Source organism: Sinocyclocheilus rhinocerous, unplaced genomic scaffold (genome assembly GCF_001515625.1).
Source record: "Sinocyclocheilus rhinocerous isolate Xijiao unplaced genomic scaffold, SAMN03320098_v1.1 scaffold919, whole genome shotgun sequence".
In the NCBI taxonomy this organism is placed as follows: Eukaryota; Metazoa; Chordata; class Actinopteri; order Cypriniformes; family Cyprinidae; genus Sinocyclocheilus; species Sinocyclocheilus rhinocerous.
Window position 1 is genome coordinate 1635006 of NW_015637585.1, and position 17799 is coordinate 1652804.

Sequence of the window (17799 nt, forward strand, 5' to 3'; positions counted from 1 at the left end):
TTGCTTTCTCAACATTCAAATAGTCAAACCTACAAAATCTGCAATCATCCAGTGAGTGCCAAATTTATTTACTCCAACAAAATGTAAAATCCATAAAGAAAACCATCTTTATTTAACAATGTGTTAGTAGACAGACATTTTATATTTTAGACTCAATTAAAATGTTTTGCAGATAATTACTTTTCAAATTATTCATACGCATGTTCTCTTGTCTCTTTAAGTTGATAGGGTCAAATATATAAAGTGCTTTGCTCTCAACCTGCCAATAAGGATTTATAAACTTACAAACAACAACAAAAAAAGATAATTATATTAAACCCAATAATAGTACTAAAACGTTTACTGCATGGTCTCAGGAAATATTTTTATGTTGTCTTGGTTGTCATGGTTTTTGTCTTGTGGTCCACTTTTAATCCTCTCTTGTAATCCCATGACTCTGTTGAGAGGCCACTCTGTGCTGCTTCTGACTGGCCAGTTTAAAGTCTGTGTGAACTGAAGGACGGAGTTGAAAGGTGACAGGCGGGAGAGCTCTGATAGATTAGTTCCTGAGGGAGGTGGGCCAGAAAAGAGGGGAAACTGCTTTTGGATTGGATGTGTCTGGGGAAAGGGGAGAGGTTTGGGGAAGCTGTACGGCAGGAAAAGGGGATGAGAAATTGACTGAACAGCTGTCCACAGACAACATGCACACAGAGAAAAATAATGTCAATGTTAAAAACGGAATCAAATTTTCAGTGCTGTTTGCTCAAATCAGTGATGACAATTCAAATAAACAATATTTCGTTGTTCAAAGGTCAGCAATGACACTTACCCCTGTCAATAGAAGGCTGGTAGAAGGAAAGCTGAGAAGGAAAGGCAGAGAAAGGGACAGATGTTGTATTCTGAAAAATAGAATGAGATAAAAATAACAGTTATTATAATATACTCAAAATTGCAGCTATGCAATAAAACATTTAAAGTGCCCCTATTATGGATTTTTGAAAATGATCTTTCATGAAGTGTGTAACACAGCTCTAAGTGAATGAAAACATCCTGCAAAGTTTTAAATCTGAAAGTGCACCATGTATAAAGTTATTGTCTCTCAAATTAAAGAGTCGACTCTGAACCATTGAAACGAGTCGTTTTTAAAACGAATCCCAAGCCGTTTCATGTTGTCTCTCAAATTAAAGAGTCGACTCTGAACCATTGAAACGAGTCGTTTTTAAAACGAGTCGTTTTTAAAACGAATCCCAAGCCGTTTCATGTTGAGGTCAACATGAAACGTTGGGGACTCCCAAAACCAAAATATGAACCATTCATAACCCATAATAGGGGCACTTTAAAAACACTTTCACGTACCTGTGGGCAGGTTGGAAGACTTGGGTAATTCACTAAGATTAGTTTACTGAAGTTAAACTTGTAGGTGAAACGTTTTCCTTTGGTCTTGTGCAAAATTCGCTTATTATAATAATACCTAAGAAAAAAAAAACAGATGTCAAACACCTAGTCAGTCAACTGATAAAATATCATAAAAATTATGCATTTGTTTCTGTATTTTTGTATGTATGAAAATGCGTTGCATATATTTATATGTAAATATGTATATGTATTTTATATATATATATATATATACAGTGTGTGCATAACTAGGCACGTTGATATTCTGATCATATTTTTTTCCAAGCACATTTAGGTTTTGGGAGTTCATTTTTACTCAATCTCCTATCCTCCTATATAAAGTCTGTCTTGCAGAGATTGACTAAAAATGAGCTCTTAACTTATCTGGCTATTAAGCCTATAAAAAATTAGTCCACAACACTTCACAACACTTAAGCATGTTATTCTTATTAAGTGAGGGTCACCTGACACCTTGCACTTCTGGAGACTCCAGGTTGGTTGCAGTTTTGGAAAATGGTGGCGCTGGAGACTAAATGCTTCCTGATGGCTTTACACCTAATTCTTCACATTAATTCTTAATTCTTTTGCAGTTAAAATGTGTCTTTTCTTCTCCACCTGTTTTTTCTGACCCCGCTGACCCAATGAGCATTTCGCTGTCCACTGGTCATGTCTTAACTTTGCAATTTCTGTATTGCATTAGTTTTGAATATTTTCTCATGGGGATTTAATAATTTTGGACTTTTCAGTCTGAGTCAAATCTCTTTTTTGGCTCATTTTATCTGTAAAAGAAAACCTGCCTAATAGTTCTGCACACCTGAATAGAAGGAATTTTTCACTTCCAGCCTTCATGGACAATTATATATCACTTATAAATGATTAAATACAAAATTAATAGTAGTTATTAAGATTAATTTGGTTTGGAATTGGTAAAATGTGCTTGGAAAAAAATATGATCAGAATATCAACTTGTCTAATAATTATGCACGCACTGTATAGTAAACAAATAAGTCATGAAATTCATTATAACATTATTTATTATAAAATACATATTATAACATAACATTTATTAATCCTAAAGCTGAATTTGTTACTATAGATATCCTGTTAACATACTTTAGGTGTATGTATCTTTGTGGTACATATATCAATATGTTTTCATATAACAGCTTTTCTATGTGTTTTTTCTCTATAAACCTGGAGAGAAGTAGGACAGTCATGCAAACTTACAATACTATAATATATTATTCTTTAAATAGGCCTAATATATCTCAATATTATAGCAAGTATACATCTCAATATATAATTTTATATATATGGATGTCAGTGCATGTACCTTAAAGCTCTGCTGAGTTTGTCGTAATTCATGTGCGGCTTGCCCTTCCTCTCCCCCCACAGTTTAGCCAATCTCTCTGGGTCTCTGATCACAAACTCTCCCCATTCGCTGCCCCACGTGATCGCTCCGCCTTCGCCACGCCCCAACAGCTCCAACAGGAAGTGCCATAACTGCACCTGCCGCGAGCCTGGAGACCACGCTGGTTTATACGCCCAATCAGGGAACAGCACTGCTGAGGGAAACAAGAACGCAAGCTTAATTAGCGCTGCTTAAAAGATAGAAACAGTAATTAGGAAGAAGTCAGTCAAAATGGTTGACGGGAATGACACACCAAAGCTTCCAATGCAAAATGTTTCGAACTGTAACCTAGATATTTTCCCGCACATCGTGTGCAAGGATGTTTCTGGACATTCAGTAGCCTAGCCTGTTATTTTCTTGCACTCAGCCAACCAACCAAAATAAACAATTCAGATTCATATCCTATAATACGCCTACTGTTCACCAAAAACGTTAATGTGATCTCCTTTAGTTTTAAAGTAGGCTGTAATTTGGCAAATATCCTTTCATAAGACGGTTGGTGAAGAAGAGACATGCATTTTTTTTTTTTGTCATGATAACGGATTAATTCTGTAGTTAAATTTAATCAAATTTTTTCGTTCTCCAAACCAGACTTGTGTCTTATTATATGCATATACTTTTTGCTTTGGTGCATTTCTCAGCATGCGTTTCTAGGTCAAAAGATAGAGCAAGTGGTATGCAATATAGCTAAGAAACAATGCAGTTATGCAATTGAATATATGGAATTAGAAATGTTTAACAATCAAATCCGGCTGTGCACTGCTCAAACACACACACACAAACAAACATATTCACTTACTTCTGCTCCAGTAAGTCGAGGGAAAAGGACCCAGAGAGGAATTACAATTACACTCCATCTGTAAGATATTAATATCTTCTTCATCTTCTTCATCATCTGAACTCAGAGAATAAAAATGATGCTTCTTTATTCCCTGAGTTCAGTTAAATCATTGCGTCAAAATAAGAAGCAATTCGATTGTTTGGAATCTCATTACTTCCAGCAGAGTTTCAGTTTTTGTCACTGCAGGACTGTTTTCGCGGGTTTGGCTAAATATCGCAACAAAAAAAAATTTAGATTATTGACCTATGAGATGCTTTTCAGTGTAATTCTATCTGTTGTTTTGTTATATATTTTGTATGCGGCCGATAATGTCAGACTTTCAAAGATTTCAGAATGTAAAAATAAATAAATAATTTTGAGAATGAGCTATTGTAGGCTACGTCTCCATCAAATGCGTCAAAACTTTTAGCCTATACGTCTATGACCGTTTGTTCCGTTTTTAAATAAATATTAAAATCAAATTATTTACATTTTTTTATTTAGACATTGTAAATTCTTTCTTTAAAACATTATACTACTATACTTTAAAACAAAAATATGATATGAAATCACTAAATAAGCACTAATATAAAAAAAAGAGGAAAATCTGTTAAAAATTCTACATTTAAATTTGGTTAAATCAAGGTATCAATAGGCCTAATTAATGACTGCTACCAACAAAAACTGCACTAAAACTCAAACAGTATAATGGGAACTACAGACCTAATTAATCATTTGTATGATCATATGTAAGATCCTGTTAAAGAGAGCTGTTACCTGTTCACTGGAGATGCGCTTTTCTTGAAGAATGATCAGAAGAAAGACACCTGTAACCTCCCACTCTCTATTTATCTTTACCTCTATCCCTTTCTCGCATTTACTGTATTACTGAGATCCTCCCTGATCTCTCCTTCTCTCTACCTCTCTCTCCCAATCCAAACTGACATAGGTGATATCCAAGCTTTCCTTATTGAGGAGGATGTTTTGTATTGGATGTGATTTTGCCTGGTTTAACACACAAGGAGAGAGAGAGAGAGATCTTAGCTAACATTTAGCTAGGTAAAATTAGCTAACTATATAAATTAATTGATGTAATACAGTAGCCTACATTATAACCAATATAAAAATGTGTGTATGTAAAACAATAAAATATAGAACTACTTGTTTTATTGTTACATTTAACTTCCCCCCCCCAAAAAAAGATATAATATATAAAATAAGATGAAAATATAATGTAATATACTATTATAATACATAACATTTAAGCTTTATAAGACCCTAAATGTTTATTTATTATATATTTGTCTCACATCAAAACAAAATCACATCTTAATACAATTTAATACACATTAACACATAATTATTTTATATAAATACTTTAACGATAAAATTGCATGCAAATTGTTCTCAGTTTCTCTAAAAATCTGGTAAAACTTGGAACTCAAACTAAAGCAGCATTTTCACTAAAGGTGAAATGAATTAAGAGATGAAAGATGATTTCATATCTTTCTGTCTGTCTACACACACACACACACACACACACACACTGCAGTGTGACAGGTCACACCGGAGGCTTTTAATTCCAGTGTACACACAAATTCTGGTCCAGACAGACATCAATAATTCATGCTGTTAATTGAGTTGAATGTTATGCTTTTAGCTGTAGAGGACTGTAGGTCATGAGACCTCTGACATTATGGGTACAGTATAGTTATATACAAAATCACAAAGTGCAAATGCACTTTAAAAAAAAACTTTTAAAAAAAAACCTTTACAACTTCTTTGCATCGTCCATCACTCTAATTTAGCATTTTGAATTTAACTCACGTAAATTTTCTCGCATCTGAACTGTGTGTGTGTGGGAGGATTAGATGGTCTAAATGAATTGTTTGTTTTAAAGTGGACAGTGCAAAAGCTACTTATACCCCTTCCTCATCAGTTCATCTTATCTTTTCATTCTCATCTCCTCTCCCTTCTCATCCATTCTTCCCAGATCTCCCTCTATCCTTCTTACAGCTGCTTATTGCTGTTCACGCTGAGAGCCGAGAGGAGGAGATTTGCAGATCTGATAGTGTGAGTGTATGCGCTTAACAGGCGTGACATAGACTCCGTGTGTGTGTGTGTGTGTGTGTGTGCATAAGGTCACAGGGCTCATCTTTAAGGATGAATCCTGTTATACGTTAGGAGGATAAAAGGCTCTTGTGTGTTTGTGCAAGCTCAGTAATCTCAGATCGGGTTGACTCCATTAGGAACTCACTCTCTCCCCTGAGACACAACAGAGAAAAAGAGAGCTTCTTATCACTGAACTAAATATTTGTTTATAATTCAGCTTTATTTTCATTTACATATTTTAAGAGTAAATGCTTTTATTAAAATTAATTTATATTTTCTTAGTGATTACGTTTATTGGACTGTTTTAACGACTTTTTATATTACTTCATTTAATGCATTATTCATATATTATATATATTTAATGCATATATTTTATATCACTAGAGACTGCAAATGCCTTGGCTTATTGTTTAAAAGCATATTAGATTAGAATAGAATTTAAACAAATTAATCTGCCTTGGCACCGTTTCTTATCCTTGCACTTTTAATGTATTATTGGAATAAAGTATCATTTTCATTTTTATCCTTTCATCTTGTTTTATATTACTTATTTTGAAATTCAATGGCAATATACAGATTTTTTTTTTTAAGTTTTCACAATTACAAAGAAAGCACTAGTAACACATTAAACAGGATATTTTTAGTAGAAAAAAATGAAATAGTATTTTCTTGTAAATCTTCAATGTTTTATTTACAACGTTGCAAAATTTACAGTGTAGTTTTAGTAATTTAGTAACAGTAATTTTTTTCTTTTACCGTAGTTATAAATTAAAAATTGACGTTACTTTCTTATTTTCCCCCCTTAGTTTTGCATTATATATGTAAAATTATTTGTCTTAGTTATTTCTGCATTATTTATTCACATTCACAATTAATTGTAGAGATGCTTAATTGTCATTTTATTTACATTTTAAATTTAATAAATATTAATTTATTAATATTACCCGTTTCCTCCATTTACATTATTAAGATTTTCACTATTCAGTTATGCCAATAAAACAAGAGAAAGAAGTCTTCTCTTAATGACAAAAAAAAAAACTAATTAATTTTCACGACTTCCTTTTTCGGAGAATATATGTCATCTTCCCAGATAGCTCTGCAGAATACTTTAATTTAATTTGCTGTTTAAATTGTTTCTTAACAACTGGACTATTGGTAATTTTACTTTACCTAAGCCACATACTATTTGTAGTTTTTCTTATGGCAATTAAGCACACTAACTTGAACTAAACATACCTAGAATTAGCACAAGAGAGGAGACGTATACAACCTTGTGTGTGCCTATTATGAATCAGGTCTGTTTCACAGAGGTCTCATTCTCAGATCTCTGCTTGCAGACTTTTTTGTGGTCAATCTCTGACTCACCTCCAGAAGACTGAACCTCACTCTATCTGTGTGTGTCCCCAGAACTCTGCTCTTTCTCTTCCATTACTGCTGACAAATCTCTCTCTCTCTGCCTGGCTCAGGGGAGTTGTGGTTTCTAAAAGGTTTCTGTATGTTTCCCATGCCTCTATCAGTCTGTGTCGAGGAAAATAATATATCCGCCCGAAACAAGAGACAAATGGCCAGAGACATTGAGAGGAAGAGTGCCAAAACTACTGCAGCAAGTGAATCACACACAAACCTTCACAAAAATGAGACGCAACACAAGTGTTTTCACTGTTTTATAACTTCATCATCATTTTAATTATGTGTACTCTTAATCTCATATGTAAACAAATTCAGAGGAGACCTCCACCACTGGCCTTCTGCTCTATATAAATAACATCCTGACCTCTTGTTTGGGATTCCAGATGTCCAGACCTCACATTTTCTCTTATGGACAGAATACAGATTCTGATTCTGAATTCCAGATTTGCAGTTAGGACCATATGCATTTAGCATATTTATGAGGAATATAATGCAAGAACATTGGTGATCAGCAATGAGAACATCTCAATTGTGTTTTCCTATCTTTACAAGCACAAACCCACACAGACTCTGAATTCTGACAGAGAAAAACAATCTTGGGAGTCTAGAATCCAAATCTAGTGTCTGATTAATCTCATTAGTATCACTTAATCAGGGTTCGAACATAATCAAACTTACAGTACCTGAAAATGACGATTGACTTCACATGAACATGAGAAGAAAGGTAAATGACCCTTTTGATAAAGTCCATGAAACACAGCTGACCTTCCTCACTTTTTTTTCTGCTTTCCGAAGGTACGCGTGGCTGTAATCTCGATATTCGTTCCAGTCAAAACATTATCAGTAGTGATTTTTCAGTAGTGATTTTGCAAATTAAATAAAAACATAAAAAAGGAATCACAGCGTGTTAGAGCTACAGTGCAACTGTTCAGTCATTCATGAAATAAACAACAAATATTTACAAGCAAAATTCACAATTATAAAAAAATACTGTTCTTAACATTCACAACTAAAGGAAAAGAGGGAGAAAGAGTGTGTTTGAGCGCAATTATACACTTGAAGTGTTTATGAAAAATCAGTTACACAATGGTTTTGCGCATTTGTTAATCATGTTCTGGTCCAAATGATTTGAATTAGCAGTGTTTGTACAGAGAAACAGGCAATGTGACGGAACATACAGGTGTGTGTGTGTGGTTTTGGAACACCCTCTAGTGGAGATCAACCTGTACTTCCTCTCTTTGTAAGGCTTCTGAGCTTATTTGGACACTAGAGAGGCAGCTAATGTTGTGCTGAAGGTTTGAATGCGGTTGAATTGGAATCTTTTCTGTAATGTAGCGTAGTTCATTTAAGATGTACATAGAGTTATGCGTGTTTGAGAGCATGTGGCTTATTCTTTATATGTGTGTAAATGGTTAAAACTGAGGGAGCATTTGGAATCATAACCTCGCGTTTGCATGTAACCATGAGTAACAAGTCCGTTTATATTCACGGATGAAAACACATCCAAAGAAAGCTTCTGAATAAAAATAAGTTTAAAACACTAATCTTCTTTGCCATAATAGCTTTTTATCACGTGTTTCTCAAGCCTGGATTTTACTTTGACCCTTCATTACAGCCTTCACAATCAAGCTTTAAGAGTTAACCATGATTCTCTCTAGCTCTTTTCCTGTGGACTTTATTTTTTCCCATCACCCCTAATCTCAGCCCCCCTCTCTTGCTGTGTCTCTCTCTCTATGTGAGGTTGTGGAGAGGTTGGCTGACCCTCATGCAGCTCCAGTAAAGTGCCCTGGCCAGCGTCAACACCACCAGCAACAACACCGCCGCCCAGGAGGCATAAATACCCCTGTACACACGTGCCTGGGACCACGTCCCTGCCTAGAGACAAACACAGACAGATTTTTAGTTCAACTGGTAACACTTTACAACAAAGTTTAAACACCAGGCATCACCAAAAATGTTTAAACGGTTGTTATGATGATCAGCAGTGGACAAATAGGTAATTAGATGGGTGACAATAAACAACCGTGTATTTAAAGTTGATAATTTGAACTATTGTTAATTCATACATTTGGGACTCTTTGAAATAGTAACGTACACATCTAATAAAAAACAACAGAAATGGTTCAGATTAAGTGACGTGACAATTGTGTAGTCAAAGAATAAAATACAAAACAAAAAAAACATACATGCATACATATATATGGTGAATAAATATACTAAAGTGCACACTCACAATCAGACCAGCAGCTGCAATGCTAAATAGCAAGCACAGCAGGTAACACCACAGACTCCGCCTCCTCGGATATCTCTGGCCAATTGAAGATCTGGTGAGGAAAGATACCAGGAAGAGACCAATCAGAGTAACAGTAGGGTTAACGCGCAATGGAACATGCAAAACTATTTAAAGGTACAATGTGAAATTTCTCTGCCACTAGCATCAAAACACAACATTACAAAAATAATGACTGTTGTTTTTTGAATAAATATTTTGTTAAATGCCTGAAATAAGTTCTGTGGCTGAGATTTTTTTGTCTTTTGTCTTGAAAAGGGCAGTTGCTAACAAGTGGCTAAATGCAACTACAGATGTTGTCTGGGACATTAAATGTCTTCACTCTCTTCTACTGACTGGTCTGCTTTCACAACCTCATTGTGTTTAGAATGACGATCTTAAAAACCATTTTATCACCAACTCTCAGAGAAAAAGGGGTTGAAAGAGCTGAATAATAGGATAATATTTGAGGACATTGAAGTCATGTGACCATGGTGTAGTTCATAGCCTATGTTCTGCTTTTTATTTTGACAACTGTATTTAGGCTTCAAATTCAAATTCAAGTGTTAATTTGCGAAAATTATGTAAGAATAATATTGGTCACAGAGTTTTTTTTTTTTTTTTTGCAATAATCCAAAATCCAATGGAAAATCCTACTTGGGTTTTTGTTGAGGGAACCAAGGTGATGCTAACTTCTGGGCCGGCCTACAAAAATATGTCATCACTGCAGTGCTCTATTGGTTGGAGAAACAGTTAGTCCCGCCCCAAACTCATGCCATTGGCTGAGCCTATGTTGCTTTGTCTGTATGCTCAAACAAACAGAGCAATGTTTTGACAAGAGCCATAGATATGAGGGAATCAGTCAACGAACAGCTTAATAGTCTATAAGCAATAAGCTAGGACATGTTAAAATGTTATGGGACATTCATCAACATCGAAAAAATTACAGCCAGTAAAAGGCAGCAATGCATTTCAGAAGCTAAAGCTGTGTATAGGGGGTGCTGACAGAGAGACTAAATGTTGACTCATTTGCCATCTAATAAAAGAGTTTGATTTATTTGGTACATGCGATACGTGTCGTGAATGTTGGCTGAGAAATACTCACACTTTTCTGCAATGGGGACAACGAGCCAGCGTCCTGTCAGTAAATTCAGTCCACTGAAATGTTGAGAAAGTGATTGAGCAGCTAATGCGAGGCAGTAGCATAAATAAAACAAGAATAAATAGCCATCTTTTATTCGACTTGGTGCTGAACCTGAGCCGAGTGATTCAGTCAAGATGTCACTGCAGCGGATAATGATACAGTATGATGTTGCTGTATTATGCATGCATGTACCAGGAAAGTGTTGCTGCAGTGTCCGCAGGAAACTCTAGCTCCAGCAGGTTGTGGTTCTGGACTGGCTGGACCCGGATGGACTGGCCCCAAATTTATGATCCTCTTACTAGTCCAGACAAGTAGACAAACACATTTAATTCTTCACATGCACAATCCTGACTGACAAGATGACGCTTATTAGTGTCAAAGACTTCATTCGTTTTAAATTTAACTTTGTCTCCTTCTGTTCTCTCTCTCTTACCAATAAGGCCGAGGGCAGGCGATCCTTTGGGATGTGACCTTGCAGATGAGAAGACAGTTACAAGGACACCGCACATATTTCTTCCCTGCAGGGGCATTCTTTATGGGCTGGAGAGAATGAAGGTTAATGAAAAAAAAACAGAAAGGAGGAGAGAGACAGAAAAGAGACAGAGTTAATTCTGGTTACCCAAAAATGAAAGTGTGTGTGGTTACTACATGAAGTTATTTTAATCAAATTAATTCTACTGTATGTAATGCTGAATCATTCAATGTATATACACTACTGTTCAAAATTAATTACAGTCTTGGTGAGCATAAGAGACTGACCCCAAACTTTTAAAATGGTAGTGTATAAATATTTGCTGACAAAAGCCCATAAACCGTCAACCCTATTACATTTAACTGAATCAATTACTCAATTTGTGCATATTCCTGGCATTGATAAAACTGTATTGTTTACAGTCATGACCAATAACAGTATTTTGAATTGAATCAGTTGTAGCTGATAGCTGTATACAGCTGTAGCATGCAAACAGTCAAACAAGCAACAAGTCAAAACTTAAGAATTTTACAATTGTTCAAAAGTTGACAAGTTAACTAATTAATCCGTCCTGAGTTTTTAAATCCTGTATAAAGTGTACATGTGCTCTGTCCTAACTCACTGTAGCTTCATTGCAGACTCCACACTTGACCACATGTTGGTGAATTTTGCCCTCGACGCTGATGAGCGACTGGCACACCCTACAGCTGATGACTGGGGCACTGCCACTCTCTGGAGACGTCAGGGGGGAATATGGTGGAGGGTTGTCGCTCATCAACACAGGGGGTTGAGTCAAGCTTGGGAACGGAGGAAAACCTAAAAAGGAAGAGATTGCCATCGCAGATTATGATAAACAATCATGCAACTTTTACTGCACCAAAAGTCAGGATAAAAGTAAAATTCATCCCATCTATTATCAAATTGCATGTTAGAGATCTTATTGTGAACGATTTTTCCATGTATGTGTAATTTTTTACAATCACAACTTCAATGCTCTAAATATTTAATTTATACAGTACATCCATCATTTCTGCATAACAGAATTAGTATTATCAGTTTGGCAAAGATACTGGAAATATTGGCTCATAAAATGGCGTAAAACATGAAAGTTTCATTTACTTCTGAAAGTTTAAACTGAACACTGAAACTTGCACTTAGGGAAGGGGAAACTGTTCTCTGTCACCCAGGCCATTAGGATTAACAAGAAAATCAGATTTGGTCTCGAGATCTGCTGAAAGGAGCTTTATAAGGAGACTGCTGGAATGTGCCTAGTAGATCATGTACACATTTGCTTATAATTGTGGGGGCCACATTTTTGAAAATGTGCTCACAAATACAGTGGAACATGTTAAAACTGATTTGTGAGGATATTTGAAGTAGTTTTTACTCTTTGAAAGCTCCCAAAATCAAGTCATAAACCCAATGTCAGTGTGATAAAACTTAAACATCGTTATGATAAAATTTCACCAGCATCACCACATCAGTTAAAAATCGCCATCCCAACATCACCAGAACGCCCTTTAGTAACTTTATATTGGCTCCGCCCGCTCTGCGCAATGATTGGTTGTGGTCTCCTCAGGCAATAATTTCAGGCTTTCTGAATGGTCCGAAGATGTGCTAATCACCTGTGTTTGGGTGTAGCTGGAGATGGCGGATACGGCAGATTACTGTAAATGTGTAATTACTCACCGGTAAATGTGGTTAAATGGGGACACTGGAACCCCTTGTACAGTCGTCTTCAGTCATATGACTAGTTTAGGAAAATACTGCCCCGTTATTATTATAATTTGTCAAGGGAAGGCCGATAACAGAACAGTAAACAGACCTGAACAACCCAACAGTGATGCTCATTCATTCATTAGCTGCGTAACAGCCTCTCTGATGGATGACAAAGGTATGCGAGGATCAATTCAACATTATTTTGTTTGTCAAAATAATATCATCCTCCGGACGCAGGTGTATCGTACGCAACTGCATTATATGCGGAGCAGCATACCTGCCTCTCCACTGCGATCCGCCAGAAAACCATCCGCTCAGGTCCTGCCTCCATCATCACCAACAGCATGCAAAATAAAGCACGAACAACCGCACAGAAACTGTACCGAACCTAGATCGTAGTAAATGCACTGGTGTGCGTGAGTGTGTGTGTGTGCGCGGCCCGTGACAGCGCAGAAAAGCGCCGCGCTCGCTAACGTTACTCACTCTGCGGTTTGTTGGGAGCACCGTGTGGAGCCGCTCCGGGAGACACCCCGCCGTTACCACTGCCCAAAGCTCCATCGCCGAGATCCGAGAGCAACGGGGACCGCTCGCCGTCCGCCATACCGAGAGCGAGGCGTAGGAGGGGGAGCGGCGGGAGCTTGTATTGTTGTGCTACCGGAGAGAGTGTGTGGAGCCCGCCTGCGTCAAGAGTACGTCCGCTGCTGTGGCAACGCGTGTGCGCATCCGTGCGCTCGGGGGATGTATTGCATGATGCCCATGAGCAATAACGCACGACACGCTGTTTATTCTGTCACCTACAGCCATTTCTAAGATCATTGTATACACAAGAGGTGTGTCTTCTCACAAATGTGTGCAGGCAGAAATGAAGCACATTCTTCTACAGTTTACTTTAAAAATGCCTATAGTAAACACCAGTAATAAAGCATGTATCTGTTCTTTTAGGCTGCTCATTAGAAGAATGTGATCAAATAAAACAGTGCAGTCGTGAATATTAAGATTTTCGTCTTTGCCTATGATTAGTGAGGTAGTGTAGTCAGGGACTGCTTTGAGGATTTAACACTGTAAAGAATGACATTAAATAATAGATTTTTTTTTAAACAAAAAAAATTATCCTGAAATGGAACAGTTTATGGAACCTTTAGACAAAATAAAAAAAATATATTAAAAAAAAATTAAGTTTGCTTTTTTTTTGTATCATAGTTGATACATCAGGCTTCAGTGGCTCCCATGATATAATTTTGCTCAGACAAATATGTAATTCGATGCAATTGCTGTTATTTGTATGGCCAAAATATAAGTTCTTCTAAGTAATTCTGATAAGCATGTAATGTAAATCAGTGAGATCTTTATAACTGTATAGTGAACAACTTGCATAAAATGCATATAAATACCAGTTGTTATTCTATATCTCCGGATAATATGTCTTATTAAGATGAGTTCTAGATACCCTGGACCACAAAACCAGTCATGAGTCGCATATTTGTAGCAATAGCCAACAATACATTGTATGGGTCAAAATGATTTTTTTATGCCAAAAATCATTTGGATATCAAGTAAAGATCATGTTCTGTGAAGATATTTTGTAAATTTCCTACTGTAAATATATCAAAACTTAATTTTTGATTAGTAATATGCGTTGCTAAGGACTTACTTTTGAACAACTTTAAAGGCGATTTTCTCAATATTTAGATTTTTTACACCCTCAAATTCTAGATTTTCAAATAGCCTGGTTGTATCTTGGTCAAATATTGTCCTATCCTAACAAACCATACATCAATGGAAAGCTTATTTATTCAGCTTTCAGATTATGTATACATCTCATTATGTATGTATAATCTCTTATGACTGATTTTGTGGTCCAGTGTCACGTTTCTGGTCAAATCTTCTTACTAGCTAAGCCATTACAGTTGTATAATTTATACAGTTTGCTTTAAACTATTATTTGAAAACATAAAGAGAAGCAATCTTGAATTAAAAGGATTCACCATTTTATTATGCCTAAACTTACAAGAGAATTAAAACAGTTTTATAATACTGAATAACTGGACAGCAATATATTCTTACACAGGCACCTGTTCCTTTCCACTTGGATTGACTTGATTTGGAAACATTTCGTGTTTGTTTCCTGGTTCTAGTGTTAATTGATAAGTGAGGTAACTCATGGGTCATGTTTCATGGGTTGGATTCAAGACTGTCAGTGAAAGGCTGCAGAACTGTATCTGTAGAAGTTGTCCACACTGTCTATTCTGAACTGATGCAGCTCATGGTTCAGTCACTCTCTCTCTGTGTTTCTCTCAGGTCAGGTTGATGCAGTCCATTGGTCTGTTCATGGGCAGTGTGATCTCCAGTTCTTCTCTCTCCACAATGAATCTGGCATTCCCCTCCTGTTTGTGCACTGGGTGAGGCAGGTGAAGGCCCAACTTACTGAAACAAACAAGATGCACAGATATTTACATATGTAGTGAATACTAGATCTAAAATATTTTCCTACTAGTTTACTTACTACTTTGGAGTTCTGAGATCAAGAAATGTCTCTCTCACATCCAGCACCAAATCCGATGCTTTTGTATCTGGCAGTTTAACTCTTACCTTGCATGAGGAAAAAAAAAAAAGAGATTTTGTGAGATTAATTTGATAATACAACTTTTAAAATGAAGATCAGCTCAGTAATTTGAGGACAGTCAAATGCTTTTATTCCAATCAGCCTTTGCTATCTGTATTTAATGCACCATCAAAGCCAACTCTATCTCTTTCACGGAGGAGAAAGGCTGTTTCAAACCCCAGCCGTTTTTTCTTTCGCTTAAATCTCATTACTGAATTTTAAGCTTTAGATCTTTGAAACTTTAAATTAGTTTAAAAAGTTTGGAATTTATAGTGTGGAAATCCACAATACTTAGAGTTGAGATTACAATTTACTCAATATTTCTTAACAGTTGTGCTACTCACTCTGCATTTAAGTGAACAGTAACTAACTCTTCAGAAAGGTCCATGCAACTCTTAAGCGAATAGTTCACCCAAAAATGAAAATTTGCTGAAAATGTACTTACCCTCAGGCCAGCCAATATATAGATGAGTTTGTTTCTTCATCGGAACAGATTTTGGGAAATTTAGAATTACATCACTTCCACACCAATAGATCCTCTGCTGTGAATGGGTGCCGTCAGAATGAGAGTCCAAACAGCTGATAAAAGCATCACAATAATCCACAAGTAATCCACATGACTCCAGTCCAGAAATTAATGTCTTGTGAAGTGAAAAGCTTTGTGGTTGGAAGAAATAAAATCCAACATTAAGACATTTAACTTTAAACCATCACTTCTGGCCAAAATACGAGTCATATAATTATAAATATTCAGACGAGATGACCTGTTCACTGGAGAAAGTAATTATATATATATATATATATATATATAGGAATATTTTAGATGAAAAGACAAAAGCAATGGTTTAAAGTTAAAGATGTCTTAATGATGGATTTGTTTTATTACAAACACACAGCTTTTCACTTGGCAAGACATTGATTGATCGACGGAAGTTGTGTGGATTACTTTCGGATTATTGTGATGTTTTTATCAGCTGTTTGGACTCTCATTCTGACGGCACCCATTCACTGCAGAGGATCCACTGGTGAGCAAGTGGTGTAATGATAAATTTTTCCAAATCTGTTCCAATAAAGAAACAAACTAATCTTGGATGGCTTGAGGGTGAGTAATTTTTGGGTCATTTATTCTTGGAAGTAAATGTAGCTTTGCTAACACTTTATTTAATAACTCTAATAAAGATGCTATAGTATTTGCTGAATGTTGTATTAATGTTTAAGATTTAATGAGTTAATAATAAGGAGTACCAGCATGCTGTCACAACACATGGATGAGGGGTCCTTTCTGCTCAAGCCAAGAAACAAATCTTCAGTCCCAACAGACTGTTTCAGCACAATCTCGTACCTAAACAAACAAAAACATACAGTGAGAGTCCAGCTAACTTACAGCTCATATGTGATTCTGCCATGCATACAGGTGCATCTCAATAAATTAGAATGTCGTGGAAAAGTTCATTTATTTCAGTAATTCAACTCAAATTGTTTACTCTGGCTGTGGCCGTGGGTCGGTGAGGTCATCAAAATGTGCTCCCTCAGTCACTTCATCCTCATCCCAGATGTTTTTGCTGTTCTTCTTCACATAGGCAGTGCTACCTAGAGGGAAGAGAGAGATAAAAAGGATATAGAAGGATGCTTTAATATTCTCAAACGTGAACCCATAAATAGCAGCATGACAATAGCAAAACATGTGACAATTTTTAACAAATTCAAAGAAATTATATAACGATTTCAAAATATGTAAATTATTTATAATGTAAATAAAACATGAAATCATCCATTAAATATTTGTATTATTCTACATATTTATATAAAATAACTTTTAAATATGTATTATAAAATCTATTTATATTTATATATTACATATTATTGCATTACATCTATGATATACAGTATAAATACAGTAACGTTATACCCTCTTTGGTCTTTTTTTCCGAAAGTGCAGCAGGAGAGCCGATATGTCCCGGGCCCATCCTCGCCATGGGCTTCACTTGCTAAAAAATAAAAGGATAATTCAGCGACTTACATCCTTACGCAAACGTTTAACAGTCGACAGTGTAAAACAGCGCTTGTTAGAGGTTCAAACCTGGAGATCTTCTTCCTCATCTTCATGGTTTGGGGAGAGAAGAGCGGACAGCGCCTGGAGATCATGCACGGACGCGAGACCCTCCATCTCTGTTATTCGATAAATTTGGACTGGAAGATGAAGGTGAGTTTTATATAAACTTTCTTTGTGCTTAGTTTGGTAAGGCGTCGCTACGCTGCTCTTCCGGGTACTTTGTTTAGCGTTTCCATGGTGACTGCACTCGGCGTTTTCTTATTTGAATAACATGGCGTAAAACTTACAAAAACACTATCGATGCAAAGTCTCAACTGAGATCGTTGTATTTTAAAACAATTTTTAAATACTATACATTTAAAAAGAATAAAGTATCATGTACTTGAACATTTTAGAACTTCTCTCTTTGCCAT

General features: G+C 36.1%; 3 protein-coding genes across 3 annotated transcripts; all 3 read right to left on the bottom strand.

The window, feature by feature from the left end:
* Positions 1-252: 252 nt before the first annotated feature.
* On the bottom strand, positions 253-3642 carry LOC107749148 (protein FEV-like). Its single transcript, XM_016564247.1, has 5 exons — positions 3585-3642; positions 2708-2939; positions 1336-1450; positions 809-878; positions 253-665 (listed from the first exon to the last, which is right to left on the bottom strand). Exons 1-5 carry the CDS (start codon positions 3640-3642, stop codon positions 340-342), a joined length of 801 nt encoding a protein of 266 aa, XP_016419733.1. The 3' UTR covers positions 253-339.
* A 4327-nt stretch (positions 3643-7969) lies between these two features.
* pip4p1a (phosphatidylinositol-4,5-bisphosphate 4-phosphatase 1a) lies at positions 7970-13504 on the bottom strand. Its single transcript, XM_016564246.1, has 7 exons — positions 13215-13504; positions 11635-11828; positions 10974-11080; positions 10733-10838; positions 10502-10554; positions 9361-9451; positions 7970-9002 (listed from the first exon to the last, which is right to left on the bottom strand). Exons 1-7 carry the CDS (start codon positions 13330-13332, stop codon positions 8859-8861), a joined length of 813 nt encoding a protein of 270 aa, XP_016419732.1. The 5' UTR covers positions 13333-13504; the 3' UTR covers positions 7970-8858.
* A 1301-nt stretch (positions 13505-14805) lies between these two features.
* dnaaf6 (dynein axonemal assembly factor 6) lies at positions 14806-17593 on the bottom strand. The gene is made up of 6 exons (XM_016564265.1): positions 17414-17593; positions 17243-17321; positions 16818-16923; positions 16579-16675; positions 15235-15320; positions 14806-15155 (listed from the first exon to the last, which is right to left on the bottom strand). Exons 1-6 carry the CDS (start codon positions 17498-17500, stop codon positions 15026-15028), a joined length of 585 nt encoding a protein of 194 aa, XP_016419751.1. The 5' UTR covers positions 17501-17593; the 3' UTR covers positions 14806-15025.
* Positions 17594-17799: the final 206 nt, after the last annotated feature.